At 42.6% G+C, this 19240-nt stretch overlaps 1 protein-coding gene across 1 annotated transcript in view; it reads right to left on the bottom strand.

Moving 5' to 3' along the window:
* The window catches only part of NSD (Nuclear receptor binding SET domain protein), a 56649-nt gene extending 38278 nt beyond the window's left edge, over positions 1–18371 (bottom strand). The window contains exons 1-2 of the mRNA XM_065439644.1: positions 17175–18371; positions 10401–10592 (exon numbers count right to left, since the gene is read on the bottom strand). Of these exons, the coding sequence (XP_065295716.1) occupies positions 10401–10592; positions 17175–18099 (1117 nt within the window). The 5' untranslated portion in view covers positions 18100–18371. The remainder of the gene's footprint in view (positions 1–10400; positions 10593–17174) is intronic.
* Between the last annotated feature and the right edge of the window lie 869 nt (positions 18372–19240).

Here is a 19240-nt window from a genome sequence, read left to right as displayed (position 1 = left end):
AAAACAAAAGATGCAACGAAAACTGAGTGAGGGAGGCGCGAGAAAAAAAAAAATTTCCTGTATTATCATAATATGGCAGCAAATGCCAGGAAAGAAGTTAGGAAATTAGCATGCTTTTTAAACGTACAGACGGCACTGTAAATATATGGCATCAACCATCTTGGCGGCGCCATATGCGACGTCATTGACCCTGAAAGGGTTAAAGCACTGGGTGCAGCCAACACCACCTAGGCAAGAGAAAGCCTGAGCACTCAGCGAGCGATGTCATGGAGAAAAGGCCGGCGGCATGCTAAGGGATATGGGTTGAATGAAAGGATCGCGCCCCCTTATATGGGCAACGTTAACTAGAGTGCAGTTAGTTTTTTTTAGGCATAGTTGAGCAGATGGCCCGCAGAGAACATAGGGTGTTCCCAGATTATTTTATTTATGCGGAACTATGGACACACTGCATTATTAAAAAGCTCGTCCATAAAAGATGAAATGGTTCAACCTTAGGAATGAGAACGAATTTCGGGTAAATGATGACGGGGAGTATGGCTTATATTGAAAAGTCACAGTGCTGCCCTCTTCTTCAGAGTAGCTTCTTTGCCTTGATTTATAGTCGGCGTGAGATTTTGCCATTCATGCGACCACAAAAGTTCTTCCAACAAAATGTTAGCACTGCACCAAAACACATATCTCATGACAACTTCACTGGTGTGCCCTTCTTCACATTCAGGACACATGTATTTATTCCAACCTAGATTAGGCTGTAAACGAATAATTTCACTTTTGAGGCATCACATACAGTACCGCAGACCACATATTTACAACACCTCAAATGAGTTTAGCAATGAAGATACAAAACATTCGTGCAATTATTTACAAAGAAACAGCTGCCTTATTCTGCAGAATTTCAGCTTTTCTCCTCTCTGCCTTTGCATTGACACCCAATATTCTGTCATTGATCTTGCGGAAACATGAACGCATGATTTTTCGGCCCCGATTTGTAATTGCTCCAGCAATTGAACACGCAGCACTTTATTAGGCATATCCTGGCATGAACATAATTCACATTCCACAGCAATGAAGGCTTGCTGGACACAACTGCAATCGCAGCACAAGTGCAGAGACTACATGCACGGTTCATGTCCAGAAAAAAAGTGCGCTCGGAAGCATGTTGCAGCATGCCAGGACTTTTCTAACCCTGAAGCTATCCAAGGAGTGGCAGGGCTCTCGGAACTAATCAAATTGTTATCGCCGTCATTGCCACTCGGTCTTCCGCATCTCATTTTCAACACAGGTGCACCGCTCATAGCTTCGTAGCACGCTGCACGGAACTTCTATGGGGGCCTCTTTTGCGTGACGTAGTTCAAGGTGAGAGGGCACAGCCAGAAGGCCTTAAGTTTTCTAGAGGGTGTTGGTGCAGCAGACTGAGAAACTATTGCGCCATAGTCAAGCCGTGAGCGATATTTTCTATCACTGCCCCATGTTAATTAAATTATGGGGTTTTATGTGCCAAAACCACTTTCTGATTATGAGGCACGCCGTAGTGGGGGACTCCGGAAATTTCGACCACCTGGGGTTCTTTAACGTGCACCTAAATCTAAGTACACGGGCGGCCCCATGTTGTATGGGATAGAAGCTTCAATAAGTTCATTGTCCTTAGTCTTCCAGGTCATTGTCCTCCATGTCAGTTTCGAGTCTAAAATGATAACAAATTTGTGCTGAGTGGCTACAGATAGGGTACTTCCACAGAGCTGAATAGTAAGGTGTGGTACAATTCCTCTCTTATTTCTGAATTTGCGAAGAGAATGCACATACTTTTTGGTGCGCTATTTAGACCAAGTTGGATATGCCATTCGCAGATGAAAAGGTTGCAGGATTTAAAACCAATCTGCACTTATCCACATATACAGAGTAGAACATTGTGGGTGGAATGGCTGTGTGCAGATAATTCATTTCAACAACAAACAGTGTACAGCTAAGGATGCCATCTTGCAGAATACCAGTTTCCTGATTGAAAGACCTGGACAAAGCCTGGCCAATCCTTACATGGAAGGTGTGGTTTAACAGGTAGCTTTCAATTACTGGGGGCGAGGACTTACGGAGTCGTCATCTGTCGGAGGCGCCTCCCTTGCGTAGTACGAGGGATCATGCGGAGCGCTCCTCATAGGTTTGGCTTACGGCGCTCAATAAAAACACCATGCGGCAGCCCTCCCTGACATTTCTGTAAGTACTCTCAAAATGAAGGAAATTTCTAACTGTGAAAATAATAATCTTGAGCAAGCTGAAAGCACAGAATCGTTTACAGATGCTCTCTTTACCAAATAGGTACAGTGAACGCCACTGTACGCGGTCGTCACGATAGAGTCTCCCGAACCAGCTTCTCGTGTGAAAGGTAGGCAAACGCTGAGAGCAAACTATGTGAAGTATGTTATTATAGTAGGCTGTCTGTATAACTAGATGGAGCATAACAGAATGAAGCCTCCATGCAGCGATCGCACGGGTTCGCAGCGACTGAATGCGCGTCTGCATGCATGTCCGCGCACAATGGTTTGCTTTCACTGCGTGCGCGTTTTCGCACCATGCTGCAAGCTTTAGGCTGCAGAATATGAGCATTTGACAGCACACAAGCAACCAATGTTGCGTGGACGCTATCAGAGCTGCTCAAAAGTAATTTCGTTATAGAAACTTCGATGTCTACGATGACTGATGTGCCGTCACGATGATTCAATCTTTTTCTTTCTTCTAAATTCTTGGACGTTTCAATATTATTTCTCAAGTTGCCACTGTATGTTTATCGGTATTCTCAGCGTGCGATTTCCCGCTGCTTATTTTTCGTAATCCAGTTTAATTCATAACACAAACATGACCACATGCCATGCCTTTTTCTAATGTGCTTCTTACTAGTCCCTTTCTATTCCAGTGAACTTGCCAGTATCTAGCATCAACTAGTTTATGGACCAAACCGTCATGACATTAGCGGGACAGCGGGCGCAAGCGCGCGTCTCAGTGTGCATTTTCAGCTACTCACCGAATATCGCAGACCCGTCACCGTAGCAGAAATCCTCGCGTCTGTGCTTGCTGCATAGCCGAGTTGTAGCCAATGGCTGTTTGCCGGTTCTGAATTTCAAGAGCCAAGCTTCACGCAGCTTCTTGTCCTGCGGCTACGTGCAAATAAGGCTAACACTAGACTCCGTTGTGTACGTCTGGCACTGCGGCAACGAGCAGTAGCCTACCATGCTGCACGCCTTCAAAGGCAGCCACTACCTATTATAGTGCTTTCAAATGTTGTCAAGCAGACGCACAAGGTGAGAAAGCCTCACCACTTATTCAGAACCGCAGCGCAGGTGGGACTTTAAACTTTCGTTTTCAGTTCGCTTCGGCGCTTCCGAAGCAGCCGCTGTGTCTACGTGATCCCTCATGCCAGGTCACACGGACGGTGACGCCAGCTCTTCCAGTGGTGGAGCTCGCCCACAATATTTAGCATGTTTGCCACGGATAACCATGGTGGAGAGGTGTCTTAGAATTCTAAAGTGCCATGTGGTGTCATACGCTTTATCTAAATCCCGCAATACTGAAATAAAAACTGTTTATATATGAATGCATTCCTAATGTATCCTTCAATGCGAACAAGGCGGTCTGTAGTTGACCTCCCTTCTCTGAAGCCACACTGAAAAGGATCCAGTATTTTGTCATTTTCTCGAAAATACATTAGGTACCAGTTTATCACTTTTTCAAAGAGCTTGCACAGACAACTTGTCAAAGCTATTGCCCTGTAACCGCTGGTTAAAGACTGGTCCTTGCCTTGTTTAAGTACAGGGATTGCAACAGCTTCTTTCCAAGAAGATGGAATGTATCCAGCTGTCCACATTGCATTGAAAAGAGACAGGAGTGTTTTCAGAGTTTCTGGATTTAAGTACATGATCATCTGATAACGATGATGATTTAATGGCATCCCCTTTGAGATGGGGTGGTGACAAGTCACCTAGCCTGCTTGAGTTAATCAGGTATACTATACATGCTTTCTTAGTTTGATTACTTGAATTTACAAATAATACAGTCGCCACCTAGTGCTGATTTGTTACAACTGCTAAGAGATGCCTGAAGTTCAGCTAAACTAAATGGACAATTGCATGCCTCATTTTGCGCGCACTTGCCTTGGAGGGGCTATCGCCCTGCATGTTCTTTGAACTGCATAAAAGTTTGCATGTAGTGCAACACACTGGAGACATGTTCAGTGTTCACTTAGAAAATCTGATATTCCAAGGCTCTCGCCTTGGGTATTCAGGGAAGCGACTCCTGGCTTTTTCATTTATTTACCCTGTTCCACACTTTCTTCTCATCATTGTCAGAATTAATACTGCAGATATACTTTTTCCAGCTCTCTCGCTTTGCGCATCGAAGTGTTCTCGCCTGCGACTTTATTTGCTTGGAAATTAATCAATTTTTCAGCGGTTCGAGAGTCATGAAGTCGTCCTCAAGCTTTGTTCTGATTTTTCCCATGCATTTTGACATTTCTCGTTCCACCCCGGGATGCGACGTTTATTTGCCAGTACGTCAGTTTGAGGGTTGCATTTTGTGGCAGCCTCAATTACAAACACTGTTAAATACATCCCAGCGTCTCTATTAAAAAAGGTAATATCATCTTGGCTTAAATATTTAAGTTCATGGAACAGTTCCCAGTTGGCTGAGTCAGGCTTCTATTGGGAAACGTGTGGGGAGCATTCATGCTGTTTTGTTTGACTCGAAGCTATAGGGAAGTGGTCACTTTTGTAGGGGATACTTAATGACACTCCATTCTAGGTACGGCATGAGTGTACTCGACAGTGCGCTTAGGTCTATAGGAGACCATGTTTTGTGTGCAACACAAAGTTCAATGATAAAGTTATGAAATTCTGGTCTGGAAGGTTGATGGCTAGAAGGGATGTATAAGGAACTAATTGTAGCTAGTTTATCAAACAGTACTGCACTAACAGCAACTGCCTCAAGGGTTTTCCGGAGTCGTAACTGCTGGAAAGCAACACCTTAACTATTATTGCCACACCACCCGACGAGGCAGTAGCATCGTCACGGTCTTTGGAAAAAATGGCATGTTGCCTCAGAAAGTTTGTATGTGCCAATTTGAAACGCATTTTCTGAACACACAGCAACCTCAGACTATACTTACGAAGGAATTCTTTAATGTCATCAAGGTTATGGAGAAGAGTGTCAATGTTCCATAGCAATATTTGCATGTCCAAAATGGAAAAGATGTTTGTGTTGTGTGTTTAGGAAATGCAAATCAGCTTTGACCCCTTGTCGGGCCCTGTGATGAGGGGTTTTTATTTTTTGGAGTGATCTTGAGACTCTCGCCGCTCCTTAGGTGCTGACAGCGCCATCTGGCTGGTTGTTATGTCCAGTGACTCTTGCGAGGCACAGGACGTGCGCTGTTGTGAGCACTATGTTTGACACGAAGGACTCGTCTCGTGGAACGAAACCTTTGAGGTCGCCAGCCTGGAGGTCGATGGCCGCTTTTTCTGGGATAGCAGAGCAGCGCTGGTTGCAGTCACCAAGGGGGCGGTTGGTGTCACTGCTAGCTCACTGTGTGTGGGCCGAACAGCCACCAAGAGCTGTTGTGGCGCTGCCCCCTAAGAGGCCACTCTCGCACAGCTGTTGGGCATAGCTCTCTTGAATGCTATATTTTCTCTTACTTTGATTGCCACAATTTTTCTTCTCCTTCCATGATGGGCACAATCGCGAGTATGTGGCGTGCTCCCATCACACAGTGTGGAGTGTTCTCGCATGTTTTTAAGGAAAGTTCATTGGTACTACACTTCGCACAAGTCCGCTGGCCGCAACAGTTCTGTGAGCTGTGGCCGAACATTTGGCACTTAATGCATCTGAGAATTTCGTACGTATGGCCTAACACGAATTTTGATGCACCTGGACTCGATAGACTTGGACAGAACACTTGAGCCAAAAGTAAGTACTAGACGCTTGGTCTGGATTTCTTTTCCATCATGTCTCGTCTTAATCATCTCATCTCTTTGGAATAAGAGTACTAATCCTAACGCGCTCGTATTTTCCACAAAACGTTAGAACTTAACTTTATTACGTATTTATTCACTGTCACTTGCAATACTGCATCTCAGTTTGGGGAAACACATATTGCTCGCACATAATACATCTACAGCATTTACAAAATCACGCCTTGAGGATCATTACTTTCTCCAGTTACATGTCACATGCAGTACCAATTTTCAGTTCCTTAAAAATACTACCATTACGTTACATGCTCCAGCTCAAATTGGTTTTACTAATATACCGCACACTAAATCATGAAATAATTTTAGATGCATTTAATAACTCTGCTCTTGCCAACACTAACAATACGAGATTTTCCTCTAACAACAATTTTTTACTCCCTCGAATAAACACTAATTATGGAATGTTTACTTCCCTTTTTACGGCCATTAAATACTAGAACAAGCTACCACCCCATATTAAAGCCTGCCGCACAACATTAACATTCAGGAGAGAGACGAAGAAATACTTACTAACGACACTACTGGCTACTGATTCATTACTATAAGTATATATTGTGTACAAATCTATTTCCCAGTTTTCAATGATTCTGTACTTACCTATTGTATCGACAGCCTTTATTTATTGGTTATTCTATATCTTCCTTTGTCTTCTTTTTAATCCTTTCTTAGACATTTCAAATTTTTTGTCGCATAGCCTATATAACATTCGTACTTTGCGTATTGTAAGCACATATTTATTTTTAATTATCTGTTGCAATAACCCCGTGTTCTTTGACATGTGTCATTCCTTTGTTTCATTAACGTGTCAATTACCACATATTTATTTATTCATACGCTGTATCTGTTTCATTTGCTGTGTTTTGAACTTCAATTATTGTAAGCAACTTTTTGTATTTTTTTTTCATTAACTTCGTGTTTTCTGATGTCTGTCGTTGCTATGTTGCCAAAATGTATTAATTCATGCAATGTTAAATTACTAATAGGAGGTCCCCCTGACAGTTCTTGTAACTCCGGGACCTCCTTCTGTACTAATGATGAATGATGATGAAATAAAAACTGATAATATTCTGATCATACCAGCCCTCAAAAAGTTCAGCCTCAGTCAGCTCCAACAAATCAGCATCGGAGATGCTGCTGCGAGTGGTATTCATGGTACTACGCAAGGTTACCGTCACTGGAACATCCCCAAATGACACTCGATGGCAGTTTTTGGGTTTCTTATTGAAGAGCTCCAGAAGCAGATCACCACCTGGCATTTTCGATGCTTATAACCTTGACTGAAAAATTCAAAACTTCAGTAAGAAAATTTGACACAAGGAAAGGTGAGATCATTTTCCCTGTCTTTTTTGGTTTATCAGAATGAGTGACATGAAACCATGGAAAGTTTCGCATTCGGTTGCCAAAAAAAAAAAAAAGTGCATCTCTGGAGCACCCTTGTTTCTGAGGGTGATCAGGTAGTCTGGGGAAAGAACTATCCTTAAGTGTATCTACAGATTTCGACAGAAATGCTGGCCGCTCACTATGGAACCCAACAAGCGCAGCGCAGGGCTTTTAAAAACAAGGTCTGCGGACGCCGTACGTTTCCGCTATCACCAAATATGCACAGCCAAGGTTGACTGTTCCACACACAAGGTTAACCCTTGCTGCTGGGAAGATCGGAAGTAAAAGTAAGTGAACACAGGAACGATTGAAAGTGAGAGAGAAGACGAAGGTTGGAGAAGGAGATGGGAAAAGGCAACTTTCGATATGCCCCATGTGGGTCAGTCCAGAGGTGCCATCTACATGAAGCAGAAGCCAAAGAGGTGTGCTGCCTCCACCAAGGGGCCATAAAGGTCCAAACACATCGGCCCAGGATCCCCTTTTTCTCGGACACTGCAAAGTCGCACACTGTTAAGCGTAGGAGGGTCCGACGTCCATGTGCTCAGCTGAGCCCATGGTGTTGCAACACACCAAATGCCTGCCTACATAGACACCCTTGTGGGGGTGACTTTTGACTGTGCGAGCTGCAAGTTAATACGAAAAGGCCTTGCAGCTAGTCAAGACAAACAATTATGCAGAAGCATGGCAACTATTTTGTAGAGATGCCTTTTACAATGCTCTTCCTTTTCGCGCTTTGCAAGTGGTCAGAGCTACGCTCCGCCTGCACTATCTATGAGATCAGCCAGCTGTGCATAGTGGATGATAAGGGTTGCATAGAATTGAGTGGAAGGAATCTCAACAAAAATGCCGCCCATATGCATTTATTGTGGAAACGTACACTTTCTTTACATATAATGCATAGCACGTAAGTACACAGGATGCCTTCAAACCACGGTGTAAGATACTATCTTCCATACTTCTCTATAGAAAACATCCTGGCTTTTGAAGCTGCTTTCAGTGAGTTCTGCGTACTAATTCTTCGTATGTGGCAGACATGTTCCTTTAGCGTATATTTGACAAAATTTTCTAATATTGTGGCTTTAAGGGTTATGAGGAAGCTCTAGATAAGTGCCCAACTCAGTCTTCTCTATTCAAATGCATGTAAAATACAGAAATGCTTTTATGAGAAAACTGCTAGGCCAATTTGAATGACATTCTTGCATATGAGGGACAAGTTGAATTCTAGCAACTATAGGAAGCAGAATATAAATTTAGAACTTCAAATTTAAAAAAAAATAATTGCCAAAGATCGGTAAGCTCCAAAAAAATGGAACGCCGAAGTTTACAAATCCTGAACTCCGCACTAAAGACAGATATCGCAGTTCTGTAAACTGCATCGGTTGGAACATCTACACCGGACAAATGTGACATACAAATTTACAGCTAATTACAGTACTGTAATTGTTACAATGTTTGTGAGGGTTTTGGAAAACTTGGACCGTATTTACTTGCCTAATGATCACACTCACGTAATTATCGCACCCCTAAATTTTGTCGTCAAAATTACATTTTTTTTCTTTCCCGTGTAATGATCGCACCCTGAACTTGCCGCATCGATATGTTGTGTGCCAAGTCTAGCTAATGATGACTGCGCTTACCATCTGTCGAATGCTACGCGAACGACCCTTGAAGACAGACCAAGTGGTCTGCACGCACCCAACATTCTCAAGCAGATGCCCCATTTCATTCCTTTCATCACTTTCAGCACTTCATGAAAAAGAAAAAAAAAAGCTACAACGAAACTTGCCTCGGCTTTATTATTCGTAGGCTTCATAATGGTTTTGGTCAACAACATAAGGGTGCCTTTCGATTCTTCTCGTCTGCACTCGTGCGCACGCAACAAATCGCAAGCGGCAACGATAGTAGCCACGTTTACACTGATACGTTGGAAGTGTACCCTATTCATACGCCGCCGCTTGTAGCGCAGCTACGGTATTCGCCTACCCCTAGCGGAAACTTGCCGTATTAGAATAGCAGTGAAGACAAATGCCGCAGTTCCCTAAGCATGCCTGCCATGTGTTTGTCACTGACAGCTAAGTGCGCCCATCTCTGTTTCTGTCCCCTCAAAGTGGACATGGTTACGTTATTTTCGCAAACTTGCCGATGTTAACGATATTCATTACTGATACGGAAGAAACTGTTTCAATGCACGCAATGTACTCACGAGAAGAACAATAATCACGTTCTGCGGGTTCGGCTTGCTCTGCCGGCCGCCATTTTTGTTTTGGTGTCCCGCACTGACAGCGGCAGCCGCCTCTGCTTGTCATCCCGCAGCAAATGTGGGATGAAAAAAGAAAATGTTTTCGTTAAAAATTTAACCCGCATAATGATCACACCCCTGAATTTGCATAAATTTTTTAAAGAAAAAAGTGCGATAATTATGCGAGTAAATACGGTACTCGCAAATTAGTTGTTTTTCTGAGAGCTGCTTATAACACAAATTTTGTCCACTTTAGATGTTTTATTAGGTGCAGTTTACAGAATTTAGATTGTTGTTTATGCCAGAGTCAACTTCATACTAGAATTTCCTGCAATTTTGCAATTCTCGACTTCAAATGGCAGAAGGCAAGTGAAGAACAGCTGATTGAAACGTGAATCTCAGCGAAATCACAGAGATGCGGGGATGCTTCTCATGACCCTGTGATTTCAGACAGCCTGCTAAGCAGCAGTTGCTAGAGCAACAACATGTTCAGCATGGCCTTCAAGCTCGCATGCAAAATCTCTGAGGCCATGCTTCTTTCTGGTCATGAAGTTGCGCTTCTCCGCCAATAGATTGCTGATATGCGCGGAGCACAGTTGGACGCATAATGATGGTACTTTATCTGGTCGATCACATCTCGCCACTGGCCTGAACAGTGTCCTCACCTAAACATAGTATATCTTACACTGTGCCTCCAAACAACAAGATTTACTGGAACTGCTGACAAGTTGTATAAGCCTAAGGCTTCACAATGTTCAAAAAGCACTTGCCTTTGGTGCTAATAGCCCGTGGCTTTTGCTGGGAGCAGGGCAGACAGAAATGACGAGGGCAGACCAGTGAGTCTGCTTTGAGTGGTATTGGCACGGTTTTCAGGCAGGACATATGGTAGAAAGTGCCACAGCGTTCCATGGAGCACTTCTCTGTGGCATCTGTGCCTTTGCACACAAGGCATGAGTGAGTGCCTGTTAGAGAAAATGAAATTGAAGGACAGTAGTGGCAGCAACAGTAATGTAGAAGACTCCCTTTAAAAGATCACTAGAGAAGCACTAAACCAGATTATAACGATGCAATTTTTTTCCATATTTCTATTTTCATTGGTTTCATGGTAAGAAGTAAATTACTAGAAGAGAAAACGAAGAAAAAGCTTAAGTTATTAGAATTTCATGCAATATCTCAGCCCTGATACATCACTGTCAAAGTAGTTTAATTTTGTGGTTCCTTTACTATATAATATAGGCAATCTTCACCGTTAAAAAATTATCTAAGCCCAAGCAGACACCGTCAAAATCCATGGCACCATGGCGAGCTGGTGTGGGAACTTCAAAGTTGTATCTCCACCTATCTTTCATTTGCGCAACTTCTCTGACTTATCAAAGCTCTTCTCACAGTAGGATTGGCTTTTTTTGGTGTTGTTATAAAGGTGATTCTGCCATCATATTGGAGAGGGGAGATTAGGTCTACAAATTGGAGACTGAGCATTTGACTTGTTTATTAGATAAGTCACCTTACTTTCACCTTTATACATGTGTCAGGGTATGGCTGGCTGAAGTTGCACAATCACTTGTAGCATGAGGCCACTGTTGTATGAAGTGTTTTTTTCCATTTTCCAGCACAGAAAGAGCAGTTCCACGTTGCCACCTTGGCTTGTTCATCATTGTTACCTTCCCACTTTTAACCATTGCAATATTGACAAAATCCAACTCATACACAGAAACAGCAGTGACCTGCCCTTCTGGAGGCTCCATTTCAAGGGCTATGAAATTTTCCTTCAGGGACTTTTTATTCAGGAACCGCTATGGAAAAACCCAAATAAAGAAGCCGGTGTAGCCTGCCCTAGTATAGGCACTCCTGCTTATGATTACATCATATGGATGAAACACAAAATAACAGCATTGAAACTGGCCACACATTTATTAAGTATGAGGGCTGGCATCAGAGTATGTATTAATTAAAATAACACCTATGCATGAGGTTAATAACAGCAATGAAGCAATGCTATGTGCATTTTGGAAGAAAGAAAATCTGTAATGCACAGGGCATTCTTTAGAAGGCTAGGCATCATACTTTGAAGTCACTTTCAGCACTCTGCTACAACCATTGCAATGAACCTTTAGGGTACATTTTCATTGTTGTTTAGAAACTTGACAGTGAAATGGCATACGCTGACATTGTGCTGACAGAAAGTGTACCCCTTACAAATTTAAATGCTTATGAAACTGTTGCGAACTAAAAGTGACGAAGGTGGAATCTCCAAAATCGTCATTCCAGAGTACAGCTCCAAAACACAGACTTTTGGGTTAGTTGTGCATAGTAGAACACGGTCAAGCGCACACAAAGAAGGACAAACCTTACTCTGTTCTTGTTTGTGCATGCCTGACCGTGTTCTGCTATAGCTCCAAAGCTCATATTTGTACATTGAAAACACAGTTGCATGGCACTTTGAAAGAAATGGCAGACATGCTAGACAGTAGCTTTGCATACGTTGCAGCAGACTAGTTGTGCTATTGTTTTGAAAGTCGTAAGTACTTTTTCCAGCAGTGACATGTGAAACATCAGGTCAGTTCAGCTTGAGACTGCGCTTCCTATACAAGTCCAGGAGTTGCTGCACAATGTATGCATTTCACTTGAGTAACAGGCTTGTATGTGGCTATATGTTTTATACAGTGCAGGCTTTGCGCAGAACAAGTGCATAGCATTTTGTGAATTTGAAGGAGAGCAGGACTTGTTCTGAATGCCTGCAGCTCATCCACTCTGAGGACTGCTGTTTGGCCAATGAATCCCGGATGTACTATATCTAGCGATAAACCTTGACATGAAAGTTGCGTAATGAGACAACTGGCTAGCAAAACCCTTGCAGAATTCACTGTGATGCACCCTTTGTTCGGGGGTCAAATTCATGGGCTAAACACTGCAGCAATACAATTACCTTGAATGTATCCTGCAGTCTTCCACTGCTGTGCAGTGAACAACCTACAGTAATGTTTCATCGTATTGCTTTTCTACATTAATGTAGCTGCTTTTGTTTAATATTTAATGAGCCAACAGAGGACCTCTATATATATACATATTTTTTTTAATTACTGTAAAATCACGAGAGAAAGCCTGCCTAAAATCCAGAAAAAACCGAGTGAAAATAATAGTTGGGCTAACTTTTAGTGTGTCGGGTCACTTTCAGGTGGGTAACTCAGTTTTTTTTTAAGCTGGGAGCTTAGTCACGGGTGGGTTATTTTTTGGGGGTGGGGCATCCCTTGGGATTTTTTGGTATGCAGATCCATTGCACATCTTGGAATCTATGTGAAGCGAAGATTGCGTGAAGCAGTTAATAACATGTTTTAAATTTTTTCATTTCAATGTCTTTGGTGTAAAAGAAACTGGCACGCGCACATGTGCTCTCACACACCCGTGCTACACACTGTGACAACTCTTAAAGCAGCGTGTATTTTTCTTCGTATTTATTTTAATTGTACCACTCGGTTTTTTTACCAATACCACGTTGTGGGTATGTGCCATATTATATGGAAATCATCATCATGTGGCGATAATCTCAGAGCTAGTTGGCATTGGCACGAGATAGAAGTACACATGCAATTGTCGCCTAATGGTTAGAGCACCGGCATGCTGCTGTGCAGGAGGGCCAAGGCTTCAAATCAAATCAATCTTTATTTTCCAGTAAAAGAAACAGAAACTGGATGGTCATTTTGGGCTAAAAGCTACGATAGTAGCTTGACGGGGCCCAAAAGACCTTACATGGCAACATCACCTTGGCACACGATGAAACACTGTAGTAGACATATACATATATGTGAGGCAAAAAACATAATAGTCATGACTGCATTATTAATAACTATGTCATAGTGCACCGTAGTAATGACAGCAAAATGCATATATGCAGGAGAAAAAAAAAGAAAAAAACTAAGACAATGGAAACGGAATGTTATCACTGAAACAACATATCTTAACTGAACAAAATATTGTCCGAGTTGCTTCCTATTATAGCCTGCAATATCTACATATTTGTTGAGAATAAACGGTAAGTTGCAGGCTAGCGATTGGTGTTTGTAGCAGTACGCACGGAAATGTGGACTAATCCACTTGTCAGATTTCCATGTGTTTATCTTAGGCTGACGGTGTTTTAAGCATGCTAGACGTCCAATGAAGTTCTTTACTAATGTGTCAGAAAATTGCATCACATATAATAAACGGTATGTGTAAAGGTGATCTACTCTGACAATATTAAACAATTTATATGCATCTCTAGTCGTAGACAACGGTTCCAGATTTCCAATGTCACGAATAATTCTTTTCTGCAATATCAAAAGTCTGTTTATATTGGCTTTAGTTGTCGTGCACCAGACCAATACACAGTAGTTTAGGAGTGAATTGAAAAGGGCGTAATATATCTGTAGTTTGGCGGAGGCTGGCAGCATGCCGCGACAACGGCATAGTACTCCTGTCACAGAGGATAGTTTTTTACATAGATAGCTTACATGTGTATCCCAAGTTAAAGTAGATGAAAAATGAACACCAAGAATTTTGTAACTGTCAACAATCCCTATTTCTCGATCCTCAAAAATAATGTTATGGTTTAATGTTGCCTTTTTGTTTTTCGCATGAAATATCATAACCTTTGTCTTTGTTGCATTAATCTTTAATCCTAAGTTGATTTTCCTTAGACCATATAGATAGCTTCTTTAGTAGATCGTTACATTGTGATGATAACTGGTTTATATCAGATCCTTCCATTAAAATGGTGCTGTTGTCTGCATATATAATAAATTTTGCCCTTCTGTCTAAATCTACGATATCATTAATATAGATTTTAAACAAAAGTGGTCCTAGCACACTCCTTAGCGGTACCCCAAATTTATTGTGTAAGAGGGTTGAGGTTTCGCCATCTATACATGTGCACTGTAGCAGTTTACTGAGATATGATTGTAATAAATTTAAGGAATTACTACGTATACCATAAGACTGCAATTTGCCAAGTAATGTAGAATGATCAAGGCAGTCAAACGCCTTGCTACAAATAGAGCAAGCGTAAACATGGTCTTTTCTATGTTTTGTAGGATGCATTCCCTTAATGAAAGTAGAGCTGCCTCTATTGATCCCCCCTTTCTGAAGCCGAACTGTGCATTTGTTAAAACATCATACTTGTCGAGAAATTTTGTCATGCAAGAGAATAACATCTTTTCGAGACCCTTAGAAAAAACAGGCAATACAGATATTGGCCTATAGTTACTCTGTACATTGTGATCACTATCTTTAAAGATTGCTGAAACCCTGGCACATTTCATACGTTCTGTAAAGCTTCCCGATTGCAACACTAGGTTGAATATATGTGCAAGTAAATTAGAAATATAACATAAACAGTATTTTATGGGCTTTACCTGTACATTTTCAATATCGACTGCTTTGCTATCTTTTAAGCTAGTGAAGGTACTGTAAACTTCATATTCATCAATGGGCTGCATAAAAATGGTTTGCTGAACAGAGTTAATTGTACCTTTGGTGGTAGAGGGTGTATTTGCGGGATCGCCGAATGCGAGGGGGGTGTTAAAAAAGTGCTTGTTGAAAAAATCTGCAAGTGATTTACCGCTGAGTTCTTTGTATTCTTTGTATTCCATGTTTGATCCCAGCATCAATCATGTAACTAAATTTACTAAATTATGGGGTTTTACGTGCCAAAACCACTTTCTGATTATGAGCCACGCCGTAGTGGGGGTACTCCGGAAATTTTGACCACCTGGGGTGCTTTAACGTGCACCTAAATCTAAGTACACGGGTGTTTTCGTATTTCGCCCCCATCGAAATGCGGCCGCCGTAGCCGGGATTCGATCCCACGACCTCGTGCTTAGCAGCCCAACACCATAGCCACTAAGCAACCACGGTGGGTGAGCACGTAATAAACATTTTTAAAAGTGTGAGCTATTCAGCAAGACAGCAGCAGCACCCAGCTAGCCAGCAGCCATGGTCAGGAAAGTCCAGGAGGGTTCGCAAAGAAGGGTTCCCTTTAAAAGTGCATTCCCTATTGAAATTCAGGCAGAATAAAATGGCTGCTAGCATTATGGTCATGCAGGATCATGTTCTTCAGCTCATTCTCCCTCAAAACAAGTGATTAAAACCATACTGCAACTGCACTACTTGCATGTTCCTATGGGTGGGCAGCGCAACCCGGACGAAAGACGAGAAGACATACACAATACGAGCGCAGTACTTCCTCTCGTCTTTCGTCCGGGTTACGCTGCCCGCCCATAGGAACATGTTCAATCACCAACTCGTCCAGCTTGCCGTGTTAATGCACTACTTAGCAGTTACAAAAGCAGCACCTGTAGAAAATCAGTGCATCACTGGAAATTTGAGACCATCTGCCAACAGCTTCGATCTGGTTTTTTATCTGCTTTATTATAATTTAGGAGGTCCCATTTCAGTTTCTAACTACAGGACCTCCTTCTGTATATACTTATCATGTAATTATCCCCATTTTTGCTTTGAATAAACTGATTCTGATAATGGCATCCGGTTAAATAACTACTAACAGGTGATGCACTGGGTACAAAGATGTGACGCTGGCCGGCTGTTCGAAAAGGTCTTTTACCATGTTGACTTCTAACAAGACCAGAGGGGCACTGCTTCGCCTATACCTGCCGCATCACGATTTTAATTCCTGGATGTGGCGGCCACATTCAAATGTGGGTGAAAAGCAAGAAAACTTGCATACCATGCTTTGCATGAACATTAAATAATCCTGGGTGGGGAAAATCAATATCCAGTCCTTCACTACGGCATCCCTCACAGCCCACTGAGTAGCTAGCTGTGAAACGTTCAACCCCACAAATCAACCGATGCAATGCCAGAACCAAAATGGTAAAATTTGGCTCGGAAAAGGGCGAGGAACCTCAACGTTAGTAGTGCCTCGGGCACTGCTCCACACATGAATGTTTTTGCTAAGACAGCAATAATGCACAAGTTCTCAAAAATAATTTTTGCTAGGTATGCATCCTACAGAAAGGCTAAAATCAGAGTTCCCTGGTCTTACTCTTATTTGTATATTTCCAATAAAGGCAACAGAAGTTTTCCTGCAGTTCCCAAATGCTTGACGTTCAGTGACTGTCCACATTAAGTGTGACATATTGTAATTTTCTGATTAAGTCTCAGGTCCAAACATGATAAACGTTCAGCTACACACAGTCAGGCTACGAATGCACTATTCATAGTGCTTCAAGCTTTACAGGCTGGTCCCCTTTCACTACTTAACGTAACCAATCACTGTAATTCCACTGATGAGATGCACGAATACAGCTCCAATGCAATCGTGTAAAAAATTTTTAAAAATCACCTTCATGTGCCTTGCAATCAAGACATTTTCCTGCCAAACAGCATTAGTACATACTTCAATGCAGTTTGTTGAAATGAATAAACTTCCACTCTTTAAATATAATACAGCATCAATAAAGAACATGCCCGATCACAAAATCATGCCAATGCTGCAAGGGTGGTTGAAGCAAATAAGTCGCGCTCATAATTAACTGAGGCAATCAACTTACCAGTAGTGCACTCGTCACAAAGAAAGGCCACAGGCGGTTGAGTGATGCCGAGGCAGTCAAGGTGGAAGCTCCGTTTACAGGGACCTGTACAGGTCAGCGTGGCACCGGTTGCTTCACAGATGAGACACAGCTCTTCCTTGGCCTTCTCAACGATGCCGTTTTCCTTGGGCGGATGTACAGTCCTCGGCTTCTTCGTGGGCGGATCGTAGTATTCAAAAGTAAGTTCAAGTTTGCGTTGCGTTCGTGTCATTTGCATTGCGGTAACCGCTTCCTCAACCGCCACCATCCAGGCGTCTCGCTTGCGAGTGGGCACGGCATACGGTGCGCGTTCCAAATCACCCAACGCCACGAACTTGTCGAGCCCTTCAAACGGTAGAACGCGGCTCGGCAGCGTCCAGCCATGCTGAGCCGCCACTCCGAAGTACTGAACATGGTAGATACGACATTTATTCCTGATTACCTTCGTGTATATTCCACTCACCGGGTCAAATGAAACCATAGCAGGCCAGAAGGGATGCTGGCCTATTTTCGACCAAAGCAAGTCCCCCACGAGGTACTGTAGAGACTCGGTAGGTTTAAATTTCTCGCTCGCTGCTGACTGTCTCTCGCGACCATGCGATGGTGACGGCGGGCTGCGAGATTGTGTTCTTTTTTCGCGGTTGTGAGATGAATACCTTCGAACTATAGGAGTGTATTCCATGCAAGGACTGACGTTAGGTTTTCGCACTCTTCCGAATCTGCTGCGCCGAACGGACTCCTCAGTGGGAGAGACGCCTGATGATTTCGAACAATCAGAACGCGCGTCCTTCTCGCCGCTGTCACTGTCATTTGATGTAGATTCCGAGCCATTACAAGTGCGCAGAGAATGTCCATTTTGAGCTTCATTTTCGACAACATCACTGTCACTTTCCACTTTTTGCTTCATGTTGACCCGGCAAAATCTAGAAGATGGTATTTAGCGAACGCGGGGCAAATCACCTGTCAGCAAGCATTCTTCCGCCTACTTTCCGGGACATATGGCGACAAAATCTTGTTTTGCTGTTCTAGGCGACGTACTGGGTAAAGTGTGCACGAAAAGAGTATGTGCATGCTAAAAAAGCAATTGCTCACACAACTCACTGTGATGAAACGGCTCCGAAGCCCAGATTACCATTGGTGCAAATCGCGCCAAAAAGTGAAGTTCTTCATTGGCCGCACTGGTCGCAAGAAAAAAAAAAAACGCCGAGTGGCAAGGAAATAGCGCTGCATTCGTCACCGATTTACTCTATGCAAATAGGATTTACAGCTAAATTTAAACAAAATAACGATCAAAATATTATAACCACTAATTTATAATTTTTTTGAACAATCAAAAACGATTTTGTTTCCCAAGTATGAGAGAAGAGTTTATACTGATAACAACCGTTCGACCATGTTCGACTGGCTGGCTACGGTGGCTACTGTCCCGCCATTACTAGTAGTTACTAGAGTTGGTTGTAACTTGGAAATAGAGTGTGTCTAGTACACTTTCTGAAACCTATCGATATATGCGTTTTGTGCGCTTTTGGTGGCACAAATGAACATCAATGGTAAAAGTTAAGTAACACCTTCTGAAAGTTTGAATGCTCATAGATACAACAAGAAATCTTCCTGACGAAATGTCATTTGGGAAGATTAGACATAACATATATAAAATTACACAAAAATTTGGAGGTTAAGCAAAATGATGGATAGATGGGCTAGTTGGTAACGCATATTAATAAAACATGAAGGACCTAGAAACACACACCACACGTGCTCACTCGCAACTGATGTTTAATGTACGTATGGAAATAGGGATTGTAATATGGAAAAGAGCCCTGTGTAATAGAAATGCATGGCGGCTTGATGGGCATTATTCTTCCCACGCGCTAAATATTCGGGTTAATTGGAGGTCACGTGATGGAACGCACGCTTCACGGAGGAAGTTAAGGAGAGGCCTTGACGTCACTCTTCGTGAAGCTGTGCAGTCGGAAGTTGGTGTTGCTCATGGTGTTGCTCCACCTATCAGGCCAGCTCTCCTGTCTTGTTTACATTTCTCGAGAAAC

Source organism: Dermacentor albipictus, chromosome 1 (genome assembly GCF_038994185.2).
Source record: "Dermacentor albipictus isolate Rhodes 1998 colony chromosome 1, USDA_Dalb.pri_finalv2, whole genome shotgun sequence".
Lineage (NCBI taxonomy): Eukaryota > Metazoa > Arthropoda > Arachnida > Ixodida > Ixodidae > Dermacentor > Dermacentor albipictus.
This window is presented reverse-complemented; position numbering and strand designations above follow the sequence as displayed.